The sequence below is a fragment of the Rhinichthys klamathensis genome, unplaced genomic scaffold, assembly GCF_029890125.1.
Source record: "Rhinichthys klamathensis goyatoka isolate OS25496 unplaced genomic scaffold, OSU_Roscu_1.1 h1tg000121l_1, whole genome shotgun sequence".
NCBI lineage: Eukaryota > Metazoa > Chordata > Actinopteri > Cypriniformes > Leuciscidae > Rhinichthys > Rhinichthys klamathensis.
Window position 1 is genome coordinate 602,326 of NW_026606658.1, and position 15,506 is coordinate 617,831.

The window sequence follows — 15,506 nt, forward strand, 5'->3', positions numbered from 1 at the left end:
AAAGTAACAGTTCTTAACAATAAATATCAAAGACGCAAGAGCCTGCTTAGTGTTGCACTGGTTTCAGTGAGACACATGAAAGGTCTGGATGGGTAATTACACAAGCTGCTGTCTCAAGATGAATGATGAGACTAGCAATGAGAAACTCACAGTTGCAGATAAGACAAGTCCTTCATTTCAAAGGGGTGTAAGGGTTTCCCCAAGTGATGCACTATTTGCATTTTCTCATCATTACTCTTGTTAGTGTAACTAGAGTCAGAGATTCAGGCCTGAGAAGAACACAACTATGTTGCACAGTGCAAAGTTAAACTTCAGTTCAAGAATGATTACAGGATGGACCATCAAGAGACATTAAGCAACATGGTTTAATGAGAAAGACAGAAAGCGGTAATATGATGTATGCAATTAGTGTTGGGTAAGTTACTCTAAAAAGAAATGAATTACTAGCTTCAACAGTGTAATTCAATTACTGTACTAATTACTCTCTCTAAAAAGTATTGGATTACTTATTACTAATTACTTTCTAAACCCCATATCAACTTCAACAAGTTGAACAATACAAGGATAGACATGAAAATGCACTTTTAATTCTTTCAAATAAACAAACAAATGCTCAAACTGACCTTGTAAAGGGATAAGGTTACATTAAAACCTATATTTTAACATTAGACGTTGAATTTTGATGTTAAATCCACTATTATTTTATATAGAATTGTTCTATAGTATACAGTATTTAATGCGATTACATCAGAAGTAACTAATTAAATTAAAGAAAAATCCTTTTTTCAAGGCAAAAGTAATTAAATTACAGTAATTAGATTACTTAGTAATTAATTACACCCAACACTGTATAGTGCTCTTAATATTAAATTACACTACCGTTCAAAATGTTGGGGTCAGTAAGATTTTTTAAATGTTTTGACAGAAGTCTCTTATGCTCACCAAGGCTGCATTTATTTGATCAAAAATAGAGCAAAAACAGCAATATTGTGAAATATTATAACAATTTAAAATAACTGTTATATATTTTAATATATTTTAAAATGTAACATACTCCTGTGATGGCAAAGCTGAATTTTCAGAAGTCATTACTCCAGGTTTCACTTTTCAATGTCACATGATCCTTCAGAAATTATTCTAATATGCCAATTTAGTATTTAAGAAATGTAATGTAAAGTGATGTTAAATGTTATCAATGTTGAAAACAGTTGTAGTGCTTAATATTTTTGTGGAAACCATAATATATATATATTTTTTTTTTGTTGAGAAAGATCAAAAGAACAGCATTTATTAGAATTAGTTTGTAACGTAAACGTTTTTACTCCCACTTTATCAATTTGATGTATCCTTGCTGAATAAAAATATTAATTTCTTTAAACACACACATATATAAACCATTGTTGTTGATGTTTGTGAATATTTTATTTCATTACATAAACTAAAAGCCTATAAAATAAGCCGCCTTTGAAATTGTCTGAATATCCATTCACCTATACAATCATATGAAGAAGCCACTTAATAAATCTGAGGCACCCTGCTAACCTTTGATTTACCCACACAAGTGGATCCAGAAAGAATGACTCTACAGTCCCTGTTGAGTACACTCAAAGTCTCAGCTCAAAACTCAGCAATGTGGAAGATCAGATATCATACGCGCATACGTGTGCAATGGCGCGTATAGCGAAGAAAGAGAAAGGAGACCCTTTTTAACGAACCGCCACCGAGCTCCTGCAAAACAATAATGGAATTAACAATTACATGACAGCTAATCTCAACGGGCCAATGATTACCAACAAAAGCCCTGTCGCCATCAAAAACCTCCACAGTTGCCGCCATTTCAACTTTAAAAGCCTGCTCTCGATGCACCCTTTTCTCCCTGCTTTCTTGATCTAACTGAACCCTGAGGGTTTCCATACTTCAGTTGAATTTGCATGTCAAAGTTTCAGCAAAAACTTCAGCAGAAGGCAGTTAGCAGCTCTCGGCTTGAAAAAAAAAAAGAGAACAGAGAGGCTTCTTCTGCCCTGTGAATGTGTGCAGCTTCAGCACACCAGCAAAACGAAACTCGAATCTGGTTCACGCTCTTCCCTGAGAGGTCAGGGACTTCTTATCACCGAGCAGAGCGAGTTACTCGAGGACAGACGCAGACATGTTTCCTAATTGACAATTGCTCAGCTGTTTTCAACTCCTTGGTGATATGTTAAGAGCAAGATGGCAATATTTGGAGCGGGGTTACTAACTCGTTTTTTTGGAGTCCAGACCAACAACCGACAGCTGGTATTGCAAAACTAATGTGCTCAGAGCAGGAACAAAGCATGCCGTCTACACGCCCGCCCTGGGGTTGATTGACTCTTTTGATAGGCCGTCCTTGAGGTGGGACGCAGGCTGGCAGTGCCTGTCTGGGTCCCTGTAAATCAGGTCTGTCTTTCACGCTCTAAAAAGTCTTCCTTTGAAGGGCCACGCGGGGGCCAGTGGCTCTGCCTGGCACACTCTCAAAAATCACAGGCAGCGAGAGGAAGCTGTGCCACAAGCCAATTACCTGCCCCTGGATGAACACGGGGGAAAAAAGGAGGAAAATGAAAAGACAGGTGGGGAATCCGAGTGCTGTCAGAGTGGCCCATCCTCATTAACGCATAGAGTGCTGCCCCGCTGATGATGCTGATTGGACACTGGAGCAGAGGGCAGGACCACATGACACAGCAATCTCGCCCTTATACACGCCGCACAGCAGCATTATAGATGAAAGGCTAGGAAAAAAAATGTCAACACTCCCCAAAGCAGCAAGATTACTCATGATAGAACTGAAGTTGTGGTACTAAAAATGGCCACCAAAGCTCTATATATCAGTACAGCGTAATGTAGTTGTGTGGTTCTGTCAGTCAGAGAACAGGGAACGCTCAGACCAGGTAGTGCTAAAGAAGTAGCCGAAAATTGTAGATTGCAGCATTGCAGTCTTCAAAACATCACTTTGCTCTCTTTTTATTGAAAAACTCCTCAAAACTGAGGCCCCGGCCACTAGCAGTAATGTCGTAAGCCCTGGTTAGTATAGCAGGTGGTGACAGTGGCGCTTGTTTTGTTTTTTTGGCTCTAGCTCTCTTTTCTATAGCATTCCCTTTATTTTGTCTTTTTGTGCTGTGCTGAGATGTTTTCTTCTCATATTTCTGGATTACTGTAATTTAAAAAGTTTAAATGTGGCGGCCTACAAACTTTGCTGTTGCCAATGTTTTCTGCCGGCTGTGCACAGAATTAACAATCAACTTTCAAGTGTGTGATACATTGTTTCCCACAACTGTGATTTTTTTTAAAATAGATTAATATCAGATTAAAAGGTCTTTGCAGTACGGGTTTGCGCAAAATTCGAAATTTAAGAAATGGATTCATAAGTGTAAATTTGGATGGAATTGGAAATGGGAGATTTTTTAACTTTCACACATGGCTTTATTCACTAACTCTTTGCCTGCCAGGTTTTTTATTTATTTATTTATTTTTTAAGTTGCCAGCCACCGCCAGCATTTTTGATAGTTTTCATAAAACTTTCAAGGCTCCCATAATTTTGTTGTATGAATATTTGAACATGCAACATATCAAAAGAACAGGCATCTGCTTATATATATATATATATTAGAGCCGGGACTTTAACGCGTTAATTAAGATTAATTAATTACAGACTTTAACGCGTTAATTAAGATTAATTAATTACACAAAAAAAAAAATTACGCATTTTAAAATCACACTTATTTTTGCACCGCGGAACGTTTCTCACTGGATTAGTTTCGGCGGACCGATTATACTGGAGCACCAACTAGCGTTCATGACTTTTTTACAGTCTATGCTTCAGACAACAACAAACCACAGTGAACATGAACGAAGAAGCTGATGAGACCGCTTTGGTTGGCCCCGTGGATGGGAAATTTTGTTATAAAAGACAAACGGATGGAAGCGTCGATGAGAGCATGGTTGTGTGCAAGCTATGCAACAAGGAATTCGCATATCACCGCAGCACATCGACACTCAAGTTTCACCTCAACGCAAAACATATACAATTGCACTAGTCTGCTGGACTTGGTTGAACAAAAATAAACAATATTTTGTTGCTTAAGCTTATGTATTCAGTCATTATTCAATGGTATACTAAAAATCCATGGGAAAAAAATTTCTTCTCACTGTTCTCAGTTAAAATATTTATGCAACTAAAATGCGATTAATTTCGATTAATTAATTACAAAGCCTCTAATTAATTAGATTAATTTTTTAATCGAGTCCCGGCCCTAATATATATATATATATATATATATATATATATATATATATATATATATATACACACCTAAAGGATTATTAGGAACACAATACTAATCCTGTGTTTGACCCCCTTTCGCCTTCAGAACTGCCTTAATTCTACGTGGCATTGATTCAACAAGGTGCTGAAACCATTCTTTAGAAATGTTGGCCCATATTGTTTGGATAACATCTTGCAGTTGATGGAGATTTGTGGGATGCACTTCCAGGGCACAAAGCTCCCGTTCCACCACATCCCAAAGATGCTCTATTGGGTTGAGATCTGGTGACTGTGGGGGCCATTTTAGTACAGTGAACTCATTGTCATGTTCAAGAAACCAATTTGAAATGATTCGAGCTTTGTGACATGGTGCATTATCCTGCTGGAATTAGCCATCAGAGGATGGGTACATGGTGGCCATAAAGGGATGGACATGGTCAGAAACAATGCTCAGGTAGGCCGTGGCATTTAAACGATGCCCAATTGGCACTAAGGGGCCTAAAGTGTGCCAAGAAAACATCCCCCACACCATTACACCACCACCACCAGCCTGCACAGTGGTAACAAGGCATGATGGATCCATGTTCTCATTCTGTTTACGCCAAATTCTGACTCTACCATCTGAATGTCTCAACAGAAATCGAGACTCATCAGACCAGGCAACATTTTTCCAGTCTTCAACTGTCCAATTTTGGTGAGCTCTTGCAAATTGTAGCCTCTTTTTCCTATTTGTAGTGGAGATGAGTGGTACCCGGTGGGGTCTTCTGCTGTTGTAGCCCATCCGCCTCAAGGCTGTGCGTGTTGTGGCTTCACAAATGCTTTGCTGCATACCTCGGTTGTAACGAGTGGTTATTTCAGTCAAAGTTGCTCTTCTATCAGCTTGAATCAGTCGGCCCATTCTCCTCTGACCTCTAGCATCAACAAGGCATTTTCGCCCACAGGACTGCCGCATACTGGATGTTTTCCCCTTTTCACACCATTCTTTGTAAACCCTAGAAATGGTTGTGCGTGAAAATCCCAGTAACTGAGCAGATTGTGAAATACTCAGACCGGCCTGTCTGGCACCAACAACCATGCCACGCTCAAAATTGCTTAAATCGCCTTTCTTTCCCATTCTGAAATTCAGTTTGGAGTTCAGGAGATTGTCTTGACCAGGACCACACCCCTAAATGCATTGAAGCAACTGCCATGTGATTGGTTGATTAGATAATTGCATTAATGAGAACAGGTGTTCCTAATAATCCTTTAGGTGAGTGTATATATATATATATAACTTTTATTCTAGCTTCATGCACCCTTTTTTATCAACACTTGAATGTAGGTAAGTTTCATAAAAAAGCAAAATTTTGAACAAAAAACTGCGAAAATCGCAGGTTTTTTTTTTCAAAGAGTACAACATGCAAAAGCAATGCTTTTATCACTTGTTTCTGCTCCTTTTTTTCCTGTTTTCTGATCCAGAGCTTCTCTACTCTTTCAAAAGATGCGTAATAGCGCCCCCTACCATATAACAGTAAAGACACTGAAAGCCAGAAAATTCTGTCAATGGCAGGGAAAGTTACAATTCAAAGTATCGAAATTATAGAAATTATAGAAAATTCTGTCAGCAGCCATATCACCCTGTAGCCCAAGACTGGTTGCCCACTGAAGCTAAGCAGGGCTGAGCCTGGTTAGTACCTGAATGGGAGACCTTCTGAGAAAACCAGGTTGCTGCTGGAAGAGGTGTTAGTGAGGCCAGCAGGGGGTGCTCACCCTGTGGTCTGTGTGGGTCCTAACGCCCCAGTATAGTGACGGGGACACTATACTGTCAAAGAGCACTGTCCTTCGGATGAGACGTTAAACCGAGGTCCTGACTCTCTGTGGTCATTAAAAATCCCAGGATGTCTTTCGAAAGAGTAGGGGTGTAACCCCGGCATCCTGGCCAAATTTGCCCAGTGGCCTCTGTCCATCGTGGCCTCCTAATCATCCCTATATATATATATATACACTGATTGGCTTCATCACTCTGTCTCCTCTCCACCAGTAAGCTGGTGTGTGGTGAGCGTTCTGGCGCAATATGGCTGCCGTCGCATCATCCAAGTGGATGCTGCACATTGGTGGTGGTTGAGGAGATTCCCCCTTCCATGTGAAGCGCTTTGAGTGCCTAGAAAAGCGCTATATAAATGTAATGAATTAATGAATTATTGTATTTCAATCTATTTTAATTGTGATTAATTTCCCCGTTTGTTTGTTTTTTACCTCCATTCAAGCTCAACTAAAATTCAGGAATTCTCAAATCAACTCTGAATGGTGCACAGCCCTGTTGCAGTAAGCAAATAATGAAATAGAGAAATATAAAATAAATGTATAGTAGATAAAGAAATGATAAAGAAAAATAAGTAAATATATGATAAATAACTAATTATTTAAATATACAATAAATGAATAAACAAACGATAAAATACATTTATAAAATGAATGTTTTAGGTTGAGTCAAGAAATAGAAGGATGAGGGGGGAAAAAGAGAACCTGCCATTAGAGAAAAAATGCAGTACATACCTTGTTGCCAATGGCTTTTTTAGGTGGGAAATTGAACGTGTCGACTTGTGGGAATTGCGGCCGCAGGTAACTGTGCAGCGTCCTGAACTCAGTGTAGCGCCGGTATACATTCCACTCATTGTCCAGGATTCGAATGTACACCTGAAAAGATCAAATGCATAAAATGTCACTGGTTAAAGTGATAAGTATCTGATGTGATATTATACTCTTGTTAGCCTCATTATTATTTGCATCTGTGATAAGCCAGATCTCCCATGGTGCCGTAGTCAGACAGACACAAGTGACTGTGCAAAATGTGCATTGCAGGGACAACAACACAAGGAAGAGGAGAGGGATGCTATTTTCACGCCTCGCTTTCTCCTTCAGAGCAGGACAGAGGAGCCTGGCTCGATTTACCCAAGCAAGACCTCTGATCACAGAGAAGCGGCACACTTAAGTCTCTTGAACAGACAGCAGCGACTCCACCGGGGATGATGCAGAGACTGGCTTTAGTCACAGGATCTCATGAGAGGTTAGACTCTGTCAGCATGTTAGCACCTGCGAGGCCAAACTCAGGCTGTTCTGAGACTACTGGTGTCACAGAGTCAGTGCAATCACCAGCTGAAAAAAAATGCATGCAAACTAGATGTCAAAACAACTCAAATGGCCTTACTTTTTTTTTTTTCTGCCTAAGTAACTTTCAAACTGTCCTGTTCATGCAACAACGTACAGCCTGGAACAATAGTAACAGAGACAAAACTACATACAGTTCAAAAGATTTTTAAAATGTTTGTGAAAGAAGTCTCTAATGCTCATCAAGGCTGCATTTATTTGATCAAATCTATAATATTAAAATATTGAAAATAACGGTTTACTATTTGAATATATTTTAAAATGTAATTTATTCCAGTGATGCAAAGCTGAATTTTCAGCAGCCCTGATCTTCAGTGTCACATGATCCTTCAGAAATTATTGAAATATTACAATTTTGTGCTCAAGAAACATTTCTTATTATTTTCAATGCTGAAAACAGTTGTGCTCCTTAATGTTTTTGTGGAAACAAGCAAAACATTGTTTTCAGGATTCTTTGATAAATGGAATTTATTTGAAACAGGAGTCGTGTCTCTACTGTCACTTTTGATCCATTTAATGCGTCACTGTCATATAATTGATATGATGTTATATGACGTAAACTTTTCCATATGAACTACAAACGAGAGGTAATTCCTCACATGATGCAGAATTTGGGTCATGCTAACACCACACATAGCCAAATAGGTTAATGAAAAACAATCCATGAGATCCATGATCCAGTACAATAACTAAAGGGTCCCTGCTCTGGCCCATAGTGCACTGGGAGAACAGACATGTGAAAAGCGAAATGACTGTAAAAATCACATTAGCAGGTCTTGGGTGCTGAAGATGAGAGTGAGCAGAATAACAAATAAGGCTTAGTCACAAGCAGCAGCCCATTACAGTTTCCCTCATAGTCATTATCTTTAATAGCTTGTGCTTTGTTTGAGTTCAGTCTGGTTTGGCGCGTTCATGAATATAGGATGTTGATGCTTTATAAAGTTTAATTTAATTCTCTTTACAAATTAGCTCGATAGCAACTGCTTTATGCAAATCTTATTTATGATTAAACCTTGAAATTCTCTAAACATATTAATCAGGAGGATATTTCAAAGAAGATGCCACAATTCTATTAAGACACACAGAATGATGAACACATTGAACCACACATACACGCACACACAAGAGGGGTTTTATGGCCTTAACTAAAGGAAATCAAAATGACAAACTGACGGTGTATTAAAGCTATCATAATCCCATAGAGGCGGTCTCATTAGCATACATATTTATGGCAACAAATCATCCTCTAAAGAGCGATCACTTCCCCCTCAATAATCGCAAATTAATTAGACGAAAAAGTTGTTTGAGGAAATCCAGCTCTCACTGAAAACTCTTTTTTGACAAAAATAAAACCAACCTCAATTAAAATGAAAGCTCATGGCAAGATGTCAAGAAATTCTGGAATTAGCCCAATCAAGCAAAACAACATCCTCAAAAATAAAGTGGCAAGTGTTAAGAAATTTTTAATTGAATTTCACCTGCAGTTCACTTAATATTCATTCAATAATTACAATCTAGATTTAGATGTTTAAAAAAAAGCGAGAGGCAAAACTCTCTGACGTGTAACTCAAGTGTTCTGGGCCATTTCCAGCCTTTTTGTTATACAGTTGCTAAAATGTTCGGAGCTGATAAAAGTCATCATGAAATAAAAACAAATTCATGGAATATTGCAGTGTTATTTAAAAATTATAAATTAAATGATTTATCTGTGCACACCATTATTTTTTTTTAAATAATGTGCCCTTGTAATCTTTAATCAAAATAACTTCCCCTCCCTCTTGCAATGGACTCTTCTCTTCTCAAATTGTCACTCACATGAGATCACAGCAACAATAGCAATCAATTCCTGATCCAATAAATTCCCGATGGACAAAATCAAGCCCCGTCCTACATTTGTTCTTGTTCGAGAAGCTGTTTCACTTGGATATACGTCACAATAGGGAAAAAGACGCATCTTCCATTTCATGCCGACATTAAGCACACTGCTCAAGTGTTCTGGCTAGTGTTATCCTAGTTGCTAAGGTGTTGCTATCTGGTTGTCTTTCCCGCATAGTAACTCCCAGTCAAAAAGTAATATCAAGTAAATAGGAAATATGGGAAAATTAAAAACGACTACATTAATCAGCTATCATTAATCTAGTACTGTAATAGCAGAGTGGATGATTTATAACAATCTGCGTCTAGTCTATTCATTTGGGCATTACTGTAATATGGAGGAAATGTCCATTAGACTTATGTACCTTTGCAGATTTTTATTACCTCCACTATGGACAGTATAATGGAAAAGTCATTTATCTTTGTTGAGAAACAATGAAAGGAGAAAGAAAAGAACAGCCAGTGTATGATTCATACTAAAAGCAAATGTCAGCCTGGGGGAGGATGCTAATATTTATCCCAGCTATAAATGGCATTTACAATATCTCATAATATCCATATTGAGAGAAGTAGTGTTCCTTACAGAGATTTACCAGTGACACACACATAAAAAATGCATCGTTGTTTCAGCTCAGATGCACCACACCATATGTATAGGTGTTGTAGCAGCGGGCAAGCAAGCAATCTTGTCTGAAGATGAAATGCAGCAAATTAATGTTGGTTTGGATGTAGCATGTCTAATTGGAGGTTCCCAGCTGTGGTAAAAGCTGTGGTTTGACCCCTTCTATTTCCGGTGGAATCATATATGGTGGCCTCCCCCTCATCCCATGGAGAGCCAAACCCTCTTTCTACCTATAGAGACTCCACACACTCTCTACTGAGCCATTCAGCATAACTACAGTTGTCAGTGCACAAATCACTGGCTGCCCGAGTGCCGAGGTCACTTCCTGCTGAGGGCTCCCCGGAGAGATTTGTCTTTTAGTCGATCCTAGAATTATGTGCATTATTCTAATTTGCCCAATAAGGGGTATTTTGTGCAGAAATGGAAATGCACAAACCACCCGCAGGGTTCATTTCACCCATTTTCCATCAACTAGCTTCAAACTTTCCATCCATGATGCTCCTCTAACTGGCCTCTACGCATATCTAACTGATAGTTAAGCAATATCACAGGAGTGAATGTGCTATTGTATTTAATACTAGTGTGGCTGTGAATCAGCCACAGGCACCAGTTATCTTTAGAGTGGGGCAACAAGTAATGTTGGGAGGTTTTCTACAAAAGTAACAGATATTCATTACAACAGCAAGGTTGTGAGTTTGATCTAGTGGGATCTGTGATGCTACTGACCTTTAAGACCCTACTATAAAGTGTTTAGCTCCTGAGTATTTAACCAATCTTCTATCGCCCTACAATCCATCACGCTCTTTAAAGGCAGGGTAGGGGATTTGTTCCGAAAACATTTTTTATGCTAGTTCTTCTAGTCTCTTTACATCCTGATAGCAATCACTAAGTTAAGTGGTCTAAATGTATATATACTGTATATATGTATATATTTAGTTTGTGGAAGACTTAGGACCATAAAATGTTCGTCCAATCAACCAATGAATTTGCAGCAGTCAGATGGTACAGGTCAGTGTTCAAGTTGTTTGTTCATTATTATTGTAATGTTATGTGCTTTGAGACATGAGGTAGTTTAACGCAGTCTCTTGTGATGCTTTTGTTTGCTCCCTGCTGTATGCATTCATGTGTTTTGAAGGAGGCGTGGCTTTGGAGACGCTCTGAAGGGAGGATAGGATTTTATGCTTTCAAAGCTAGCTCGCTAATGCTAGCCTCTCCGAAAAATTGCGTTCCCTACCTTTAAGGTCACAAAAACCTGGACTTTTGGTAGTATCTAGGATATCTAAGTCCACTAAAGGAGGGACAGCATTTGCACATTTGGCTCCTTAACTCTGGAATAACCTCCTGATAATGTTCGAGGCTCAGACTCACTCTCCCAGTTTAAAACTAGATTAAAGACATCTCTTTACCCAAGCATTCCATAATGCATTTCATAACCTTGCACTCCAGTTATATCAGATTAAATGTGCATGACTATGTATTGCTTGAAACGTTATGAACAGCAGCTACACTAATTTTTTTTCCATTTACTTTTCTGTTTTATCTCAGGATGTCCATCCCAAGGTAACTAGAAATTATGCAAGCTCCAGTTTGGATCCAGCCTCTTACAAAGATTTCAGATGACCCAACACCAATGAAGAGATGACGACAACCCCTGCCAGGACTTCAGATGTTCTATTTATTGTAATAATTACGATCACAACTTAATCACTGCTTTAATGAACTCATTGTTTGTGTCTAAATGAATACATGATATTAGCTAAATGCATGATTTGTATTATTACATTTTTGACAAATGGACATTACTTTGAGACAGTCACCTCTGATAACATATTTCTCTAAATTGTAACATAGAAACCTGCCTTTTCTGTAAAGCTGCTTTGAAATATGTATTGTAAAAAGCGCTAAACAAATAAATTTGAATTGGTCTTGCTTTTCTACAACAGTTCAGTAGAAAAGTGTACTTTCTATTAATATGTTCTATTACTAATATATTAAACATGTTACATGTATTAACTATAGTAATGGCAGTAAATCATGCATAATTACAAGAAACTAACACTAAACTAAACCTTACTATAAAGTTTAGTTTAGTGTTAAAGTTTAGTTTAATAATAACTCATTACTTATTTGTGCAATTACACTGCTACATGGACATAAAATAAAGTTAATATCATACATTTTAGAGTACATACAGTACATGAAGTTATTTGTTTACTTTTTACTGTCAACAAAAAGAGTTAAAAAAAATTCAATACATAATTATTATCCACACAATAAATATGTATGTGGTTTATTAATTTCACTCTTTGTACAGATTATCATCATTTTTAAAGTATATTTTAATATTTTTATATTGAATTTTCTTTTAAAGCTAAAGTGTATCTGATATACTTAAATAGATACACTTCAAATTAAATGATGATAATCTGTACAAAGAGTGAAATAAATGAGCCACATTAATATTTATTGTGTGAATAATGCTCATTTATATTAATAATTTATATTAACTGATAAGTGATAATTTATTTAAATTTTCCAATTGTCATTCCAATCATGATTTTGAAAGCATAATTTCAACCAAACAAAATGTGCCCCTATAAAGTTGAAGATAAATCAAGATAAATATGACTATGTGTTTAATGTGCATCATTACTAATCAAGCTATAATTTTGTGAACAAAAATAACAGCCAGATATTTAATATTTAATTGTATTTAAGGTACATAAAATGCATAAACTGAGTTTAAAAAAAGTAATTTCTATCACTGTTGTTTCCATCACATAATGTTTTTAAACAAACTAAATAATGTGACACATTACGTGGTAGAAAGGACACTGTGGTTGGAATTTTTATTACTCAAAAAAAGACAATTATCCTGTGATGTAACTCCACTGTTAGTCCACTGCTATTGGACAAATGAAATGAAATACTGAGAATGAAAGAAAAAGTGCATTTTGAGACCATTTTGATGTTCTAAAAGCTCAACAGGGCCAAATGTGCCAAAATTAGAGGACCGGAATCAACATTATGAACAAAATTCTGATGCCAAAACCAGGTTCCACTAAGTAGCACATCTTAAATAACTCCATTCACAAGTCAAATCTTTGAGGACTGTTTCTGGAAAGCACACTCATGATGGTACACGGCCCTACAATTTGACACCCACCCCCAAGTTCACTCTACACTGCAGTTCTACCGAGACAAAACATTTGCCAAATTAGGCAGAAAATAGAATCCATTTGGAAGATTGCTGTGCCAGAGTCATGGTGTAAAAGGAATGACAGAGCCAGAGAGAGAAATGAACAGAGGAAGGAAAGGAGGAGAGGGAGCAATAAGGAGGAGTGAGAAGAGTTTTTCATTAGGAACATTCAGCCGCAACATCTGTCACCTGTGTGCAAAGTGCAACCAGGTGTGTGTGCGCATGTCATGTTCAAAGCGTAACCATTATCCTTCCAGATGACATTCAAGAACCTCAAAATATGACTAAACCCTGTTAAAATTGTGGTAATCACGGTTACATGTAGGTATGTTCATTTAGGGTTTTTTTCCTGACCGATATAGTTATGTTAAAATATAAATAAATAAAATTAGAATAGATAAGTGTCTGTGACCCATTAAAAATACCCATTAAAAATAGTCTAGTATTGATTGCGCAAATAGCAGCATAAATAACAGAACATGAGGATTCACACAGTCACATCACACACCTGCAGCGCTTCTGTGAACAGAGAAAAACAGAAGAAAAATTATATATAGGCCTCACACACACACACACAAAAAAAACATCAGTTCTAGCATTGCTAACTAGACATATCACAGCCTGTTCATAATAAAAATAAAATAGCCAACAAAACATATAAAAAGTTAAACTGCTCAATTTAAATGGTGTCAGCCCTGTATTCAAGTCCTTAATACGGTTACAGTACGTTCACACACAATTCAGTTTTTTATGAGAGTGACAACCACATTCTACCGAAATCAAAACCGTAAAATTTCTGGACTCACAACCGCACACCTTCGGAAAACACGCTTTGTTTGAACGGAACCAGACTGTCTGTCACAGCGTACAGTGCAAGAGAGTCGCTCTGCACAGCACAAACGAGCATCTGCTGTGTGTTTCGCTTCCGGTAACTTATAGCGACGGAGATATGAGCTGTGTGTCATCTAAAGGTTTTAGATCCAGTCACTGCTCTCCACGTGACTCAAACGCTCAGCTCTCCACCTACATATAAAGCTGTTGTCGGTTAATGAGGATCTGACAGATGAACTCGCGGCTTGATTGAACTCCTGTTGTGTCGAAAGTGAAAAAACTTCTCAGATTTATGGAGTCGCCATCTTGGATATTACTTTGGTCACTGTTTGTATGGTTACTGGTAAGAGAATACAGGCTTGATTGCACATTCATACAGACAGTATTCAAGACGGAACAAGAAATTTCGAGACTCACACCTGTAAGTAAATGCGGTTGTCAATCCCAAAAACAGTGTGAATGTAGCCATAGTTTAGTATCCAAATACATTGCAAATATGGAAATATTTGGATTCGTATACCGAATGAGAGAGGTGAGCCCAACGGTGGTTTGTGTTTCAGTTTCAATTTAAATCAAAAAATTTTTTGGCTCAATGTTTATATAGCTACTAAGCATTAGTAAACATTTCGCTTAATTTACCGGTATTTTACATTATTTTTGATTGTAATAATAAAATGCAACTTTTACGTGAATTATCTGTTTCTTTCACTCTCAAAAACGCATTTTTTATGTGTAGCGTATTTTTTAACCAGCAAAAGTTTTAAAATATCTTAAAAAAATTTACTTAAAACCTATAAAAATCTAAAAATGACTTTTTAAACAGTTACTGTTGGCTAACAGTTACGGTAATCAGTCAATTATGAGCATCCCTAGTGACATGCATGAATGGTCAGATTCGCTTCTAGCTTAAGTAAGCTCTCTGCAATTGAACAGGAAGTTATTCTTAAAGAAACAAATTGGCAAGTAAATGAAAGACAGCATTGAACCAGTATTTATGCTGTATTATACCTAGTAATACACTACCGTTTAAAAGTTTGGGGTCAGTAAGTTTAAAAAAAAGAAATTCATACTTTTATTCAGCAAGTATGCATTAAAAATTGACCAAAAGTGACAGTAAAGACATATATATAGACATAATGTTATAAAGGATTTCCATTTCAAATAAAGTATGCTTTTGTGAACATTCTATTCATTGAATTATCCTGAACAAATATATCATAGTTTCCTCAAAAATATTAAGCAGAAATTAATCGATGAAAAATATTTATTTTAAATTGTAATAATATGTCACAATATTACTGTTTTTACTTGATTACTTGATTTTTGATCAAGTAAATGCAGCTTGGTGAGTATAAGACACTTTGGAATCTTACAGACACCAAACCTTTAAACAATAGTGAATATTTAATGCAGTGAAGAATAATTCAATTGAGAAATAGTTATATAAAATAACTGAGAAAATGTATTTATATAATATAATTTTTATTATTGTGATAACAGTAACACCATCTGACCTTAATCAGTCACCTTGAAAAATAACCAATACAACCACCACT

At 36.9% G+C, this 15,506-nt stretch overlaps 1 protein-coding gene across 1 annotated transcript in view; it reads right to left on the reverse strand.

Annotated features, from left to right (window-relative positions):
- Window positions 1–15,506, reverse strand: part of snx29 (sorting nexin 29) — a 121,952-nt gene that overhangs the window by 19,927 nt on the left and 86,519 nt on the right. The window contains exon 19 of the mRNA XM_056255418.1: window positions 6,812–6,952. Within this exon, the coding sequence (XP_056111393.1) occupies window positions 6,812–6,952 (141 nt within the window). The remainder of the gene's footprint in view (window positions 1–6,811; window positions 6,953–15,506) is intronic.